Genomic DNA, 19,545 nt, shown 5'->3' on the forward strand with positions numbered 1-19,545 from the left:
GGAAAACATTAATTCTCTTCCTAAAAGGCACACTACCTTCTTGGTCATTAATATCCCATCATTCTTCTGAGCTGAGTGACAAGCCAGGTAAGTCACCCAGATCTGAGACAGTGTGCAAGGCTATCTCTACAGGGAGATGTTTGGAAAAGAGAAATCACTGCTCCAGTTACTGCAGCAGAAAAATCAATGTTTCACTGGCCAGGACAGTCTCCAAAGTGGCCCCCTTGGACACCAGGTATATTAGAAAAATGAAATGATGATGCTAAAATCACTTTTGACCCTGAACTGTAAGTGCATCAGGGTGCTGCAGAGACATTAGGGGGTGAGTAAATAGCTGCAAGTGAAAACAAAGCTGTTGACACAACAGGAGTCCTTCATAATGCTGCTACTGATCCACAGCATCAGATTAGTTTTGCAGCCATTCAAAACCAGAATACAACACCATTGTGCAATGATAAAGATGGTGTGTTAGAATCCTAGATGCTAGGAATTTTAAACTTAATTTTCTTAAAGGCACAGACCCACAAGAGAACACTACATTTGACCTAAGATCGTAGAAGAAACTTTTAAAATTGACTAATAACACTAAAATTATGAGTGTGTAGTTAGTTAAAAGTCTGTAATATCACAAGGTAAAAAACTTGGAGTTTAAAATTTTTGAATATAGAAATAAATATGAAGCAGGATAAAAGTCCTAAGGCAGAGGCAAGTTCTTTACCTTCTTCATAAATTTAAGTGATGTTTTGTGAGTAGACAACAAAGTCCACATTATGAGCTTCAAACGATCAGTTATTAAAAGAGAAAATAATCTAAATGTCCTTTCTTATTCAGATAGTTTAGTTTTAAAAGACCTTGTAACAAAAGTTAACAATTTTGTGCCTTACTAATAAAAAAAGCTACTGAACTCACAGTAGTGAGACTGTAACATAAATAAGAAATAATAAACACCTACACCAAACATAGAATACTGTCTCAAGTCCCTTCAATCCCAACCACAAAAAATCCATAATGGTGCACAGGAAACATCTTTAAACAGCCTGGAAAACATGCTGGGGAAGGGCAAAATCACCTTTGAAGGAAAAGTAGAAAGTGGGGAAGGGAATAAGGAAGCGAGAGAGAGCTGGTAAGAGAGGTGAACCTCAGCATTAAGAGCAGACCTCATGTTCACTAAGGGTTTTCCCCCTGTTAGTAAATACTACCATTGGTACCAGGCTGGCAAAAGCCTGTCTGGGGCTGGCACTGTGCTCAACAGATCAGGGAATAACCTAATCCAGAAAAAAGGCAATTCAGTTTTGGCCATGCAATTGGTAGAGTGAAGGAAAAGATGGAAAAGCAACACCTGGGATGTTTAGGAGGGAGTATGGCCTCTCCAATGCAGGCAGTCTCAAACTCCGTGGCTGTAAGTAGTAAGATCAGCATCCATCACCACTTTTGCCCTGCTGTGGTCACTTCATCTGAACCCACACTATCAAGAGTTTGTGACAGCATAGCAAAGCTGTTTTAGAGACTGATCAAAGCTAAAATTAATGCAGCAAAACCTTAAGTTCTGACTATGTTGCAGCTGTTCTGTTGCTATCCTGTCCATATGTATTTCTCTGCTGCTTGCACTTATTTTGTGGAGCTCCTGGAGAGGAGACAGTCTCTGTCCTGCATCTCTGCAGCTCTGAGAAGCCTCTCTCAGCCCTCAATCCAACCTGCTAGATTTGTGGGTCCTACAGGGGAAAAAATACAGCATTTGAGGAGATGGTGCATCTAATGTCAGAAACTTCAGGTCTCTGAATTCTTACAAAACCTCTGCATAATATATGGGAAATAGAAAGTCAGTGGTAGCTGCTGACACTCTTACAGCAGGCTGGGAATAAAACATTCCTTCTATGAATAGTTACACTGAGCTCACTGGAGTTAGCAGACAGTCTGATCTCACCCAGACTGCACAACTTGGACATTCCAGCTGCAAAGTGCATGATGCATTTTCATCCTTTAGTTTTTTCTTAAAGCAGGGAAACAGCACTGCTACAGAATATATGGGTTAAGGACATCAGTGCTATTGCTGAGGCAGAACAATAATAACTTCAGCCATGATTTATATAGCTAATTTCAGAATAAAACTCTGTTTTTAAAAAGAGGAAAAGACCACAGAATGACCTGATTTTGTATTTGGCAGTGATTACAGTTTATATGGGACAATGTTTCAACTCAGTAAGCATGCAAGTAGAATATTTTATTAAAGTAACAGACAAAAGGGGTCTTTTCTTCTTTATGTGCTCTCTCCACTGCAACAGATTTTATCAGGCTGAAGCCAGACATACCAGCTTTCCTCTCACCTGAAGTGCCTGATTTTAAGTGAATTACTTCTCAAACCAATATCCATTTCTCTCTTCTATAGGCTCTATTTCTAGTTTATGGCCCATTTGTTCTGTTTTAAGCTACCCAAGATAATTTTTTTTTGTAATCTAAAAGCTTCAGAGTGAAGAGTCCAGAAAAGAAACTTATATATCATCCACATTAGATGCTAATCCTGGGATTTGCTTTTATAGTGGCATCTAAAGCTTGATTTCCTACATCATCTGAGGTCAACTCAGTGCTCTCTACTAGAGAAGAGTGTTCCTCATGGAGATATACAGTCTAACAACACTTTTAAAAATGACTACATTAAAATCAAAACCTCACAGCAAATCCTGTGACAGAACCACCCCCCATTTCACTCACAGTGCCACAGGGTTGAAGTCAAAGCCTGACTTTGCTTCAAAATCCATCCCTACAGTCTTTCAGTTCCCTCCCTTGATTTGGCAATGCAGCATGTAAACTGGGTGCAGGTGGAAATGCTTTTATAAACCCAGACCTCTGGTTTGAGATTCCCTACAAAGAATGAAGCTTCAGATGAGAAGCAAAGTCAGGCTGTGAACCCTGTGCTGCCTCAGCTCACATAGTTCATGCAATGTATAGGTAGATCTCTAAAGGACTGTGGTACCTTCCTTTCCATTTTTCTGTAAAAGAGAGTTTTAAACTTGGAGAAGGCTTCACCTGTGCACGATGCAGAATTCTAGGCTGTGTGGGCCAACAGCCAAAATATTCCAAACAAGTGAAAAGAAATGCAAGATGGGCACAGGGTGGAAAGGACCTTAAGATGGTCATTCTATTTCTGTGGTGAAGGCAAGGGAGGAACCAGCACAGAGATGCTGATTTAGCTGAAGCATCTGATTAGGAAAGCCCACTTCAAGAAGGCATTCTAAACAGATGGATGCAAGTGGGCAGGATGCATTTGTCAAGGGCAGAGAAGAGCTTTTCTTAAGCAAGGTGTGAAAGAACAGGACATTATGAAAAGATGCTTCAGCTTTATGAATGGTTCAGAGAGAACCTTTAAATAAAATAGAAATGTCAACCCTGAAAGAATTTCTACTTCAGTCAAAATTACATTGCTTAAGAAGTCATGCTGGCTTTCAGCTATTCTGCATACAGAAGAACTGAAATGGGTATATAATTAATAGTACAGTAAATCAATTTACTTCTTCCTTTTATAGCTCAAATATTATGTACCAACACTTTCTCCCTAACTATTTTATGAATTGCTTACCTCAACAAGTCTTAAACTATAGATATATACATATATACACACAAAAATACAGACACATATATAGGATTAAGCTGCATCAAATCAGCAAATAAATTGAGAGCATATACAGAAACAGCACTTCTGTTTAAATACAAGACAGGACTGTGTGGGGCATTAAATGCTCAGCAGTCTTGGCTCTTCTATCCTTGAATAAACCACTGAATAAGTAATTGAAACAGTTTTCAAAATGTGAAAATCCTCTTAGCATGTGAGCAAGCCAAGGCAGGGCTAAGACAGCTTTCAGAAATTGGCCACTAAACTAGTCACTGAATTAGTGTTTAGTGCTGTGGACTGCTCATTTTTATTTCTGCTGGGGCAAACAGGAGGGGTCAAGTCAGTGTGACCTGTTCCCTGCTTTTTTGTTTTTTAGTACTACCCAAGGAAGTCAGCTTTGACTCTCCCTTTATTAATTTTATAGTCTATGTGAGAACTCATGCTATTCAACAGTTATGTTCCCTTTTCCACAAACTAAATGAAATTATTAAGCAAGACTAGCTGAAGCTGATGGAAAAGAAAAACCTTTGTTTCCATCATAACACATGAAACATGACTGTTTTACTATATGGAGCATGAAAGCAGACACCCATTTCTTTGCTCTGATTGTTTCTTAGGAGTTCAGAAATAATGTCTTTCAAGATTCCAGTATTTCTTTTAATATGCCATTTTCCCCAAATGTATTTATGACTTAAAGATCAATTAGAATTCCATTGTGGGAAGTAATTTCCATTGGTTCAGTTACCCCATGCAATTGTTTCAGCAATATAATAATATCAATCATAATATCAATCAAATATCCATTTAAATTTTTATTTAGAGATTCAATTACCAAACATCAAGCAGATTTAAACACTTCTTTCAGTACAAATACTCTTTTACCCCTCAGCATCCTCTAAATCATGGAAACATGCATGCAATCTTTTAAAACTTCCATGAAACTTTTAGGGTTTAGGGCTTCCTAATGCTTCTTTCTCAACATACTTGCTGAAGACAAACCCAGTTTGTTAGACCTGGGTGGGGACAGAGACACTCCCACCTGCTCCTACCCCACATGCCCTCAAGCTCCAAAAGCCTTCCTTGATTTGTCTTTGCCTTATCCCCGCCTCTGCCTTTCAGGTGGCACAGAATCCCAGTTCTCTATTTATCAAGAAGAATTCTGTTTCATAGTGCTTTTGCAGGTATATTTTAATCAGTGGCTGATCCATTTGGAGCTAGTGCTCATCTCTCCCTAAAGCCTTTCCCATAGTCCCTCTCATTCAAATGCTGCTAGTAGGTATTATTGTTCATCTATTTTTACATGTAATTCACTAAACTTCAGAGAGATGCCTATCAAGCAAGTCAATATTTTACACTCCAACATGAATCTATTTCTGGATTAAATATGCAAGTTTATTTTTTACCTCCTAAGAGTTACAACCAAAGTAGAACCAGCCTGGAAATGAGAACACCTGAATGAAATGGCAAACCAGTGGTTGCAAGAATGATCAACAAATCTCCCAGAGTCCAGAAAAAACAAGTCTTGTCACAACAACTAGTTACAAGTCCATTAAAATTCCCCAAGGAGAAAGAAAATGCAGAGTTGGTTAAACATTTATAGGCACCTGTGAGTTTTAGTTACTGTATGCATAGCATAATACAGCTTCCTCCCAAAGCAACACCTGCTCTGCTCTCACATCTTTGTGTTATCACCAAGAACCATTTAATCTAAGTGAATAAAAGGCTCCTTGTGCCTTCCCCACTGACTATTTCAAGAAAATAAAAATGTTAACAGCCATCTTTGCCCAGCCTAGGAAAACATGAGCCCACCCACAGGGATTGTAGTTGGAGCTACGGGAACATGCACAGCTACAGCTTTACAGCATGCTTCAGGTAAAACCAGTTAAAATTCCCAGTATGGCTTTGTAGTATTTCTAGAACAACATTATAAATCGGAAAGAGCAGCTCTCATCATGTTAACACACTGAGGTTCCCACAGCTGAGCTCTGCCTGGTTGCCTTAGTAATCCCAATAAATGCACTGGGTGATTGCTTTACCTGCCTTATCTCTGATAAAGGCACCCAAATGGAAAAGCCAGGCTGGGGCATGACATGGACACATCACTGTGGCACTTGATAAGCTTTACTCAGAGATTTTAACTGCAAAGACACTTCAGTCTTGGGCACAGCAGCCAACCTTACATCTCTGAAGAGAATAAAGAATAAAGGAAGGAAAAAACAATAACCCTTTGCCCCAAATCCCTTTTACCTACCTGCACAGCCAAAAGCTAGGTGATACCTAGAAGATGGGCTGAATTTGACACAACACACATTAGCCTTGGCCTCAATGCTTGCAACTGAGTTGTCCAAGTTGGTAGACCACAGTTTCACTAGAGAAAGGGAAACAGAGACATGAATAAACAAAAACAAACAAAAAAACCAACAAAAAAACCCAACAAAAAACAATAAAAGCAATAACTTCATCTGAAAGGCCTAAAATCTAGTAATTTCATAGTAAGATTCTGGAAAGCCTCAGTTGTTAAGATGTTAGTCTAAAGGGTCAGTTGTCCCTGGTGGTTGGTAAGTTCGAGAATATTCTCAAGTCCACATTGTAAATATCAGAGCAGGTGATTAACCTACTCTGCTATAGTTTCAGTGCATAAGGTTACTGCAGTGCAGATTCATACAACCAAGGACAGGAAGGCTTACATCCTTTTTTGTTCTTTGTCCCTGAGCTGGGATGCAAGAACTCCACGCTCCACAGCAAAATTGCTTTGCACAGAATAAATATACCTAATTGCATGCACAGTGAGTGAGAACAACTTGTTTTATTCTTGAGAAACTGGCACAGACAGGAGAGAAATCAGTATGCTGGCTTCCTATGATGCAATAATCCCTTGGTACAAGAACTTTACTGTTCTATGAGAGCACCACATGAACACTGATTAAACTACGAGCTAGAAAGGGCTCTTCCACTAAGCACTCCAATGCTTCAGAGAATGACCAACAAAAAACACCAGGGCTTTTCAAAACACAAGCCTCCCCCACCTGCCAGAAACACTTCAAGCACCATTTAACCTTAAAATGAAGAGCGCCAGGTGCTCCTCACATAGTTAATCTTATTATTAAAAGCTAAACAATGCACTGCCTTTGGCCCAGATAAAGGAGCAGCAGATTGACATCAAGCCCCATTGATTCATACAAGGCACAAAAGACTTAAACATCTCCCCTCCCTCTTTTCTTGATGAGTGGATCAAGCTGTACCTTGAGTATCACCATCTGAGGCTGGAAGCAGAGCAAGCTGGAACCAATGTTAAAACATGCAGTTGCTACATGAAGGGTTAAAACCCCCTCAAGAGCTCCCCTTGAGCTGCATGGGCTTCTTCAGATGTGTGGCCAACAGGTTCTTATTGAAAGATCACTTTGGAGGTGAAGTGAGCAAAAATGGCAAAACAACAGGAACCTTGCAACCCACTGTGATCAATACATGAGATCAGCAGTCTTATGGTGTGTCCCCCACCCTCTGAGGGGCCCTCTGTGTCACCTCTTGGTCAGCATTTCCCAGGGGCTTTGAGGGAGAAGCAAGGTTGCCAGCTGGATTATCCAAGGATGTTTTAGAAGATGAAGGAAAAGGAGGAATACTGGCAGGTTGGCTCCAGTGCTCTTTCTAATAGTATGGCAAGCAATGGAAGCAACAAGACTGGGCTGTTTCTGACCATACAAGGATAGAGGAAACAGCACTGCTCAGAGCACACCAAGGAATCATGGTAAATACAGCACTGTGTGGATATCTGGCAGCTGCCTGGAACCATCAGAAAGCAGCACACACAGACACCAGCAGAAATACAAACCCCAGTGGCATAATCTATTTGCCCAGAAGCATTATGTAAAATTCAATGAAAACAGCACTCAGCCTTAGGTTGGTTTTCAGAAATGCATTCTCACTGATCAGAGCTATAATACTTACCCTAAACACCTGGCTACATTTTTAAATGAAACAAAAGCTTTGCAAGCATGGCTTAAGAAGCTCTCTTCTCCCAGGCAAGAAGGGATGATAAAGCTTCTCCACCATGTTATACTCTTGGGGGCAGAGTGGGACAGGAACAGGGAAGAATTTTGCAGAATAAGAAAATATTTACATTTTGCTTAAATGAATGGACACCAAAAGATGAGTAGTCTAAGTTCTGGTGGCAGTAAAGGCCATCAAGTTTATGGATGAGGTAAGAAGCAAATAAAACCTGTTTATGACAGAACAGTCATAAAACAGCATACAACACCACTTCAACTTGAGGAGTGTGGCCTGGGGTGCACGATCTCAAGTTCAGAGCAATACTCAGCCAAAATCTAGTATTAAAACAACACAGGCTTTCTTTGAAGCTTTCCACCCAGGTACTTAAAGCTTCATCCAAAGCAGCCAAGTCTCTCCTTGAACCCCCCCAACCAAACAAATGGCCATCTGGTCCCAGCTCTGTATCAAAAGCTAATTGAGGGCTCTGTTTCAGCTTGGCTCCTTTTTTCATTCAAGCTTGCAGGTCATAAGCTGAACCATTTAATCTGGTGAAGGGACAATCCATGTGCTCAAAGTCATCATAATATTCATTACAACTGACAGGCACAGATTAGAGCCTGCAATTTCTGTGATCTAACTGCTGTGAGATACACTGGGCTCCAATTATATCTTAGTCAGCACCATAAAAAGGATAGATGGGACACATAACAACACATAATGAAACATGTCAAGTTTTACCTAGAACTGCCCATTATTTTTTAAAAAGAACTGACAGGTTAATAAAGCATAATTCATAAGGGTAGAGTTTATTTGCTGTAGCTTGCATCGGTTTTGCTGTGGTCGAGGCAGTAATTATCCAACACAGATGTCTTGGTAACATCTAGAATTGTGTTGATGAGATAAGCAACCATCTGAGGTTGGCTATTTCTGAAACACATGTTCTCAAAACATATTTTCTCTCATCTTGCAGCTGCTGAGAGACATCTTTATGTCGCCAAATACCTACCCCTCACTAGAGTATTAAAAATATGTCTCCAGAACAGCTTTTTCAGTTTAAAATATTTAGGTCTTTTCAAGATTTTGTTTTTTAGTTGGAGCTTTACACCAAATGTGTAAGTTCATAAATTAATTTTCCATGTATCAGTTCTGTGTCTAAACACTGACTAAAAGAGGCAGAAGCCTGTACTACAATAGCTGAAGGTTGATGTTCACAGTTGGTACACAGAGTAAGGCTGTTCCATCCAGCCTGTCACTTGTCAATTCTTATCTGCTCATCTGCTGCTACTCCAGAAAAGCTCTAAGCCAGGAATAGGAGCTTGCTACCAGAAAATTTATCTGCAGAGATTAGTAGAATCCCTAGAAAAGGAAAAAGTTGCTGAATTGTCCTGCTAGGCAAAATTTTTGATCCACTGCCTTGTGCAGGGGTCAGGAAGGTGGTGTAAACTGATGACTGTCAGTAGGCAGTGACTGCACTCCTTGTTTAAGGCACAGACTTTACTGTCAATATTAGAACTATCAACATCATCTTGACTTCTTCAAGGCACTTCCACTAAATCAAACAACCCCACAAATCTCCAGAAAATTACTGAATTTTTAGCCAGAAAAATGACCAAACTGAAGGTTCAACTTGATATTTTGAGAGCAATAAATACCTGCACCTCAAGTCAACAGAAGCTAAAGGAATGAAATATCAATGAAAAGGAAGTACCAAACAATCCTGTGGAAGTTGGTGGAGCAGACCAAGACACAGTTCTCAAGCCATTTCCCCTCTATAAAGGGCTTTTCTTTTTTTTATTATTTTTTTAATGAAGCCAACTTTGCATATCTGCGTTGCCTTGCTGAATTAAGGGGCACTATAAAAAAATAGCTGCAGGACTAGCACCAGGGTCTCATTTTCTGAGGCAGCATGGAAATTACTTTCCTTAGATGTAATGAGACACATGCCTGCATTCCTCCTTGCCATGAGACAATGAAAAGTAACTATTGCTACAAACTCAGAGCTCTCAGGTGCTCCTGTTCTATCCTACCTCTCAATTTTGAGCCAGGAATAATGAAGGAACTACAGATGTAAAACCAGGACTCTTTCTTAATTTGAATTTATCAGTGCTTCTTCTATCTTCTTCAGTTTCAAAAACGAACAGACCAGAGAAACATTTTGATCACCCCAAAAAATACACCTACCCCAGTGAAGACAAATTCTACCCACAGAGCATGACAAAATACTTCACTGTCCCTCATCTGCTATCTTTACAATTGCCATAAAACTCCACCCCCAATGCAGAATAGACAGCTAAATGCATTAGCTCCAGCCCTGTCCTGGTACTTCGATGGCATCATCTTGCCTTCACAAAATTCTTCTTCTCCAAGAGCAGGAATTCACCCTTTCCTACTTAAATGAGTATCACAGTTCCTGCCATTATTATGTGCATAAAAGAATTGAAATTAAGGCTGTGCCTACTCCCCAAGCTCCTTGTAGAACAAGTAAACACCAATTTTGCTCACTGCTGCCTAGTTAGAGTGTACCTTTGGGTCCCTATAAACATACACAAGTACCTTTGCCCCTTGAAAAAGAGAGTGCATAACAACTGTAGATAAAAGTGAAGGGTTTGTACACACAGTGGTTCTTCTAAGTACAATAATGCTTTTATGCTGTCATTATCTGCTATGAAAATAGGAAGATCTTCCAGAGATAAGCATATTCTGGATTATTTTCATCTCACAAGACAGACAGTGCAAGAAACTGGGGCCTAAGGATGCTGCTTCTAATTATAGGAGAATAATTTTCTGCCTAACAGCACTGTTAGCATCCCCTTTGCAGTGCCTGAGCCCTGGCAGAGAGAGCTGAAAAGCACAGGATTTTTCATTCATAAGCACCTTCTCCAACACACATCTACTTTCAGAATTAGCTGCTGACTTGAGAAGACCAAGGAGAGACAGGCAGATACACAGGCAAGCAGCAAGAACTGGCAAAGCTGTCCCTTTTTTTGCTGCCTTGTCCTGACCACTTGACAGGGAACTGTGATACTTGTGCTTTGTAGGGGAAGAAGGATGAGATTAGCTCCTGCACGTCTGGTGTGGCCTCAAAGGAGCAGAGAAATCAAAGAGGACAGGAAAAGTAGATAAAAGATCTTTCCTGCCAGACACTCTAGCTGGCCAGACGTGTTATTGTGTATTAAAACTGACCAGAACTCGACCAGTCACAAACATAAACAGAAAGAAAATATTTTAAATTAGGCAAGTTTGAATTAAGACACATGCCATGAGTGTTGCCTAACATTTAATTCTTTCAGTGCGATCACCAAAATGGAAGATGGACACCACAACATTAATGTGGACATTTTGCTGCTATTGATCTGTACCTCAAAAACTTCTAAAATCTCTGCTGACACTCCATTTGTCTCTAAAGGGCTTTTTATATAGGTAAATCACAGGCAAATCATGGTAAAAATAAAGGATAAAATGTTCCAGACCAGTTTTATCCACCAAAACCCCAATAACACCTTCAAAAGACCTTTGTGAATTGAAATGCAGGTTATGTGGATCTGCAGGCTTTATTACAATAATTTCTAAGTAAACAGGACACTTTTAGAGACAATTACTGAAGAAGTGAACAGTCAAACTGAAGACAGAAGCTCTGCTTGCAGCTGGGCTTTGCAAAACTGGACACCTTGTTAACATGCTAATAAATGCAGATCTACCTGGCAGATTAGCTTTTTATATGCATGGCAAGAGTGGGGAGCATTGATGAAGAGGCTATTAACTTACAAGGTGAATACTCAGTCCTGCTGCATTTAAGCACACAGAAAACATAGTGGTCTTCCACCAGAAAAGGAAGGGGAAGTGTACTGAAAACATTTTAAACTCACCTTAAATATAACATAATCTTTAAAATTTTGTAAATGGAATTACCAGCTTTGGGAACTGTAATTGACAGGACAAGGGGAATGGCTTCATCCTGCCAGAAGGAAAAGTGAGATGAGCTATTGGGAAATAATTCTTCCCTGTGAGGGTGCTGAGGCCCTGGCACAGGGTGCCCAGAGAAGCTGTGGCTGCCCCATCCCAAAAGTGTCCAAGGCCAGGCTGGACAGGGCTTGGAGCAGCCTAGGATAGTGGAAGGTGTCCCTGCCCACAGCAGGGGATGGAAAAAAATGAGCATTAAGGTCCTTTCCAACCCAAACCATTCTATGGTTCCATTATTGCCAAATGTAATTGAGGAACAGTAGTTTCTTTTAGAACAGCATTTAAAAGCTTTTTGGAAGGGGGGAACAGCCTACAAAGTTTAGCACTTATGAAAAATTGATTTATAATTTCAAAGTAAATAATGAAGAGCTCTGTCCAGAGCTCTATCAGCCTATCTGGGAGAAGTGACCCCCACTGCTTAGGAAAGGAACTTTTAAACTCTTGCTGTTACAGTCGATACTGTAAATATTACAGATAAAACGGTCATTAATTAGGGATGAAGAATACTACACCTCCCTCAGTGCTATCCTCTTCTTTAGGAGCTTCTCATATCTTCTCAGAAAAGGAACATTTTTACCACCACATGGTAAAGAGCTTGGCCTAAGGGTTCTCCAAAAGTGCTTTGTCAAATGGATCTTGGAGTGTGGAAGGCTGAGAGCTGCTCCTATTGCTACAGATGGATAATGAGATGATTGGCTCTCGCAATTAAGGGATGACTATTGTGTGTATATTAAGAAAAGCTTTAGTGATGAATAGTTATGTCATTATAGTTTAGATATCCTGTTTTCCCCATAGTTCCCCTTTCCTCCCCTCTGTATTGCTGCCATCAGACAGCCTGGGATTCTGGGACAGGCAGAAAGAAGGTGTGCACATGTGCCCCTTCCATGGGGCAGTTGGGAATGGAAAAACTTGTTGCTCAGGGGGTGCAGCATGGCAACACCTGATCTCCAATCCAGTTACAAGAAAGCAATCTTCACTAATAAATGGCAAAGAAGAGCTGACTGACAGACTTTGGGAAGGGCCAGGGTTGGCTGATGCATCCCCCAAGGGGTATAAAAGACTGAGCATCCATCTTGAAGACAAACTGACCATGTGCTACAGGGCAGTTCCCAGTGCTGAGAATTTTTCCTTATGTAGTCCTTTTGTTGTATTTTTGTCAAGGTTTAATAAACCTTTTAAATTTTCAAAGTGAGCAGTTGTTTCTCACAATTTGTACTGTAAATATTACAGATAAAGCTGTCATTAATTAGGGATGAAGAATACTACACCTCCCTCAGTGTTATCCTCTTCTTTAGGAGCTTCCCGTATCTTCTCAGAAAGGGAACGTTTTTTACCACCATGTGGTAAAGGGCTTGGCCTAAGGGTTCTCCAAAAGTGCTTTGTCAAATGGACCCTGGAGTGTGGAAGGCTGAGAGAGCTGCTCCCAGCACTCCTACTCAATCCACATCCAACTCCTTAAAGCTCCAAGAAACACAGTCTTTAACATGCAGAGCTACAGGTAAAAGAGCAGCAGGCATTTTTAAACTGCTGTTGTTTTACTGACAGCCTTGTTTTTGAAATATAAATACATGCTGTTCTTTTGAAAGGCCCTGAGGCTTTAACTCAACAAGTTTAACTAATGTTAAAACACATTTTTGTCTGAAGTTCCAGGAGAATGTTAGCTGAAGGTTCATTACACAAAAAAAAAGTGAAGCAAGAGATGTTAATCCAAACAAAACCCCTCCTTCTCCAAGATCCAAATGGCTCGGTAATGCCTTGCCACATTACCCCTGCAATTACAATACTGAAGGCAGCTGAGGAATCAGCTACTTGAAACAGCACATTTTTGTTCTTCCAATGGAATATACAGAGCCTATGTCTTCTACACAGAGACTGAAATAAAATAGTACCTTTGGCATCATCAGAGCCTGAAGCCAATAACTTAGGGTCCATCAAGTTAAAGTCAACACTCCAGCACCTTTTTTCATGCTCCTGTTGAGAGAAACAAGAACAATATTGCAAGGTAGTGAGTTGTAATATAATAAAACAGTAAAGGAAAACACACATATTCGGTATAAGTTGTCAGCAGGGATCTCAAGAGAGAAGCTTACTATGTTTAGCAGTTCTTCAAAAAATATCTTTTCTCCTCATCAGACCTATCCTATCAATATGCTAGACATGCCAGGAAAGCAGAAAACACTAGAATGGTTTTTTAAAAATTAAAATTGATTTCATTTTTACTTGGAAAGAAAAAAATTCAGGATATACACATTAAAAACCTGGTTTTGGAGCATTATTTGACTTGCTGTGGTTCCACCATGAGTTGCTGCTTATCCTAGATTGTAGTTATCTTTCAATATTAATAAGCAATTTTTAAGTATCTCCCAATACTGACAAGATGCTCATTACTAATTTCAAACACCTCCTCTCTGAAAGTCCAGGAAATCCTCACCTTCCTGCTGAGCTATTAAGTAAATCTCCTGGTGTGAATCCTCTGTTTTACCACTCAAATAAATATTATTAAAAACTGCACACTTCCTCAAAACACAGAAGAGCTGTAATTGCTATGCTATCCATCCCATGTGAAAACAGAACATTAGATTGAATAAAATCTGAAATTCAGTCAAACCCTTTGTGTAAAGCCTTCATACAGGTTTACAAGACAAAAAAGCTCACAAGGATGAAGTCACTACAGGGTTTCAGTACAAGCAAAGCACATGTCAATCCCTCTATGCAAACTCAAATTAAAAAATTCAAGTAATCTGATAGGAAGCAGAATGAGTTTGTTTTAACATAAGCAACAGCTGGTCATCTCTAGGTTCATTATTCAGCCTCATAAAGAAATACAAAATGTATTTGAGAGAAAAACAGACTAGATTTATCCTGTCCAGTATAATTTCTCTTTCATTGAGATATGCAAAGGATTAGTGAAAACAAGCATTATAAAATGACTAAAAAACAATGAGAAGGTAAACAGTGGCCTAAATAGGAACTAAAACTTATGTTGAACTGTCAAGTAGCTTGTAGTCCATTCATTTTTATTGACCAGCTTTAATGGACTATGCTACCTACACAACAGCCTGCCAGCCTCTTCCAGCCTCCTTGTTCTGACCACGAGCTCCTCAGAAGCCATTAGATAGAAACACAAGGTTTGAGTTTCACAAAGAAGCAAAATGCCAGAAACTTCTCCTGACGCAGGTCTCGCTTTGGAGCTGAGAGTGCTGCATGGGGAAGGAACTGCCTTGTTCTGCCTTGTGCTCCCTGCTCCCAGCCTCACCACTCAAGGCTGCATTTTGCACTTCTGCTTCACGAGCACCTGCGCTGGCAATCACTGCAGAATTTTACAAAAGGCTTTTGACAAAGACTGAAGTGGAACAGGTATGGAGAAGCAGGGGCTTCTAAAGAAAGGCGATCAGTTTTGCAGGAACTGCTTTCACCCTGTGCACATTGCCTGCCCAAAAGCAGCAGCAAGAAAACATCAACTGCCTCACAAGCGTGACAGGGAGACAGAGCTGCCTCCCTTGGAGGACTACAGCTCAATAAAGCCATGCAGATGAGAGGCATTTACCAAACAGGAGGAATACCACTTCACCCTGTGGAACAGAAAAGCTTTTTGCTGGACTAGGAGCAGAACCTCAGACTCAGTGCTGCTCTCCCAGCACAGTGCATGCAACAGGAAATGTTCCTTGTTGGTTGTGTGTTACCTGGTAGACCTTGGATCTCTGTCCTGTGAATCCATCCCAAAGGATGACGGTGCCTTCATAGTCACTGCTGGCTAGCAGGTTCTTGTGGTAACTACTCCAGCTGATACAGCTTAAAAAGAGCAAGCCCTGGTCAGTTTTACAGTAAATCAAAGCACAACACAAAAATCACTCTTGCAATACATTAGGCAACGAGTATCTTTGCAAAGCACACAGCACCTTGATCAAACTACCTCACTGAAACATACAACTTTGGAAAAAAAAAATACAAAACCCATCAGAAACTAAAACCCACAAACTAAAAGCAAAACATTATTCACTGAAGAGACATTTCCCCCTTGGTACAACATACTAGGGTCTAGAGTTTTTTAAAAATGCAATTATTTCAAACAATTTTATTTTTTTTCTATTTGGATACTCCATAAATTCTCAGAGAGCTCAAGGTTTGACTCCTTAACCTCTTAGCAATAGATGCTACTGTTATTATTACCATAACCAAATTATTATTATTATTATACCATAAAGACAACTACTTACCTAAGAATAGCTGTATATGTAAAACGCATAGATGCATGGACAGTAAATCAACCTCTCCTGCACACACATCTAATATTCTATATATGTACCTATGTGCACATGGAAGTTTGACTTCAGACAAACTACTTCCAGTTTCTGCAAATGCTAAAAATGGCTTCATATCCAGGACGAAACAGCAGTTTGTTTGCTATGAATATTTTAGGAAATGTTTTTGATCAAGAACTGGAAAATATATCACACAGGTTTTTATTTCAAGCTGAACTGAGGGGCTGTGCAAAACTAAATGATGATTTCGCTGGCAAACTCTAACGATCAGCAGAGAAAACAAGAGCAGCAACACTGCCAAGTCACACTCGCAGCATTCTGGCACTATGCCTCCACTCTGACTCCCAAAAACTGTGACAGAGGTAAGAAAATTTGTAATACTTGTGCACCAATTTTTGGACCATCTGGCAAAGAAACATGCCAGTAGGTATCAACTGTGCTGTAGGCAGCAGAAGCTGAACTGACAGATCCCATTCATGCAGGTCCTCGAGCAGCTCCGACATGGATAAGTAGATAAAAGTAGCCTTGGGGCCAAGCTTTAGCCAACAATATAAACCAGAAGTCCACAATTGTGTAACTTCTTAGTACTGCTTTGATCAGGGCAACTACACATTGAAATATGATGTAGATACACAGCTACTGATTTAGGAGTAGTGTACCTTGCTAAATTCTTGGTTCCACTCTTCACCTGCATCGTGTTTTCCTTAATAACTTACACAGAGAAAAGGAAAAATCCTTTTCCTTTCTCATGGTAGTAAAACATTTATTTTTCCATTAGTTAAGTAACAGCAAGCAGCATTCTGCTCTTGACTATGCTGAAACTTAGCAGCATTCCTTGGTTTTTAAACTTTACATTCAGAAACTTAAAATTTTATTTATCCAATATAAGTCACCATTTTTAACCACCAGCTGCTAAGATGGTGGCTGCAGTGCTACAGATCATGTAATGATTTCCCTGGCTTCACCTCTTCCATGATATGTCATTAATGAGAAAATGTTAAGTGTCCCTAACCCTTATAGGCATGAAAGCTGTCCACAAATGCACCATCAAGGAGCCATCATTATTTCAGTTCTACTTCCATTAGGTACCCACAGAGAAAAGCAGCTCTTGACAGCCTATGATTTACTACAAGCCTTATTCTGAGAAGCTGAAGTGACTCCCTGAGTTCCAAATGAAGTTGGCAGCACTGCCCATCAGGACCATGAACTGAAGGTTGCAGCAGCCCAGAGATAACCACACCTGGCATCTGGAGCCGTGTTTCCAGGTGGAGCATCCCTGATGGATGCAAAAACAGTTCAGAGACCTAGAGCTACACCACACTGAGCTGTGGGCTGGGAGCAGTCTCCAGGCAATGGCAGGGAGGTAGATACCACACCACAGAGACCTTTACCAGTTCAAACCTGTTCTCCCAACCAGATTATCTCCTCTCAAGTCAGAGCTTCAAGGAGTTTAAGGAAAAAGGGAAATAATCTGTAAGTGAAGCCATCATGTACAAGCAGAAAGAATACAACCCAGAGTCATATCTTAGAAGGCAATCTCCTATCTGGATGGCTTTGAGAGAACATCAGACAACAACAGCAAGTGAAAACGGTCCTACAGGAAGGCTGATGTGCTGGTGACACTTTGGGTGGTTAGTGGATAAATGTTCCAGCTGAAGTATGAAAAGGATAATCACATAACCATATCTTGTCAAAAAAGAAATCAACTCAGACAATGGTAATTAAGAATTAGCAAGTAGGTAGAAAGATGTAAAGAACAAGAGTTTAACAGTTCTGTTCAAGATGTGATAGATATAAAATACTTCACTGATGGTACAGAGGGAGAAAAACATGGTTTCTGTTCCCAAAAGCAAGTTCATTAGATCTGGCACAGCAAAGATCCCACTGCAGCCTGATGATGTTAAACAAGGGGTTAACATTCATTTGGAAAGCATTTATAGATAGACTTAGAGGGGAAAACAGTAAGTGACAGGTGAAAAATGGTTAGGGATTTGCAGCCACTAAGTGGTTCAATTAACACCCTTTAAGTCACACACCCCATAAATCTTTCATTTTTAAATAATATGATCACAGTAAGACAAAATCAACTCTGTTCCAACTCTCTGCCTTAATTCTGCCCTCATCCCCACCCAACTCTCTTTACAAAGTCTGAAACTAGAGCTTTTCCCTTAATGTTGCAATACCTGAGTTTCTTTCTAACTTAAATTCTCCAAAATAACCTTTGTAGAGCGCAATTCCGAGTTCGATCAGGTAGAGGGGAGCTCCCTTTACAGGTAGTTGTTTTTTTTTTAGCAAGGGCTGTCCTTTCATAGAAATCATAGAATAGTTTGGGGTAGAAGAAACCTTAAATATCCCCTGGTTCCATTCCCCTGCCATAGGCAGGGACACCTTCCACTATCCCGGGTTACTCTAAGCCCTGTCCAGCCTGACTCTGGACACTTCCAGGGATGGGGCAGCCACAGCTTCTCTGACAATCTGAGCTGTACCATGCTCTGGTACAGCTTCCTAACACATAATCTAAACATCTCCTCCTTCACCTTAAAACCATTCCTCCTTGTCATATCCATCTCTGCACCTGTAAAAAGTCACTCTGTAAAAAGCCCTTTGGTTGTATCCTCTGGCATCTGTGATAATCCACACCAGGAAGAAGGTTGTCCTGGATCTGGGATATGTTTCTCTTCCATTTGGCTTTCCTGAGACCTGCAGAAGGCTGAGAACTCACTGCCATGTTCTCTCCTTAAGGGAAACACTGATCTTTCTTTGATGCCCAACACAGGCAATTTTGCTGAAGCTTTAAAGACATCTATTTTTTTTTTTAGTTCCCTTGAGATGTTATCATGGGTAATGAATTGAGTCACAAACTCAAAAAAGGCATGGGGAAGCAAGATGGAGAAGGGCAAAGGAAAGTCAAAGGTGACATGAACCAAAAATGCAGCTTAGATAGTCCTCAGATTAACTATCAAACCCCCAGAAATTCATAAAAATAACCTTTTGTAGACAACCTTTAGATGATCTGCAGCCATATCCAGGAGAAACTGAAGTATGAAGGCTCTGAGATATGATATAAAAATAACTACTGAGGGCTGAGAGAATGTATAATTCACTGGACTAAAAGGCGTTGTGTGATGCCATCTTTTATTTTAAGTACAGTAGGGTGTTTTTTTTTTTCAGTTTTTGCTTTGTTCTTTAATCCAGAGAGAGAGTGATAGTTACACCCCAGAGATTTATCTTATCAGAAGTTGTGATAGCTTTCCTTCCTAGGGGATTAAGCTGGAGAAATTGTAGTTGAAAGCTAATCACCAACCTCAGAAAAACCCTCCTAACCTCAGCATCTGATCCAGCCACACAGAAACCCTGACCCTGTAAAGATTCATGTGCATCCTTCATTTTATTCAGAGACACAAGTGGTCCAGCTCAGTTAGCACTGTCAGTTATGCTGATCTTTCATGAGACAGTGTTTTTGCAGCTGATACGTCTCAAATCCAGGCTCAAACTACCCAGTGTCAACCACGCCTCTGGCAGTGAAAGTTAAATAAAAAGTTAAAGTTAAATAAGGCACAAACTCCTGTAATCTGATCTGCTTCTGAGCACCAAGTGCTTCAGACCCAGTCTGTCACCATGAGCCAACTGATGACTGGTAGTTTTAGAACTGAAATGTTTTTACGAGCATGATCTACTACTGCAAAGAACATTCATGTGAATAACAACATGAAACAAATACTTCAGAGA

At 40.2% G+C, this 19,545-nt stretch overlaps 1 protein-coding gene across 3 annotated transcripts in view; it reads right to left on the reverse strand.

Annotated features, from left to right (window-relative positions):
- The window catches only part of COP1 (COP1 E3 ubiquitin ligase), a 124,745-nt gene that overhangs the window by 49,033 nt on the left and 56,167 nt on the right, over window positions 1-19,545 (reverse strand). For 2 of the 3 annotated variants that reach the window (XM_077785294.2, XM_021545970.4), the window contains exons 13-15: window positions 15,238-15,346; window positions 13,444-13,525; window positions 5,859-5,975 (exon numbers count right to left, since the gene is read on the reverse strand). In XM_077785294.2, the coding sequence (XP_077641420.1) occupies window positions 5,859-5,975; window positions 13,444-13,525; window positions 15,238-15,346 (308 nt within the window). The remainder of the gene's footprint in view (window positions 1-5,858; window positions 5,976-13,443; window positions 13,526-15,237; window positions 15,347-19,545) is intronic. The other variant, XM_085586660.1, reaches the window with a different exon arrangement.

This window comes from Lonchura striata, chromosome 8, assembly GCF_050655825.1.
Source record: "Lonchura striata isolate lonStrDom1 chromosome 8, ASM5065582v1, whole genome shotgun sequence".
Lineage (NCBI taxonomy): Eukaryota > Metazoa > Chordata > Aves > Passeriformes > Estrildidae > Lonchura > Lonchura striata.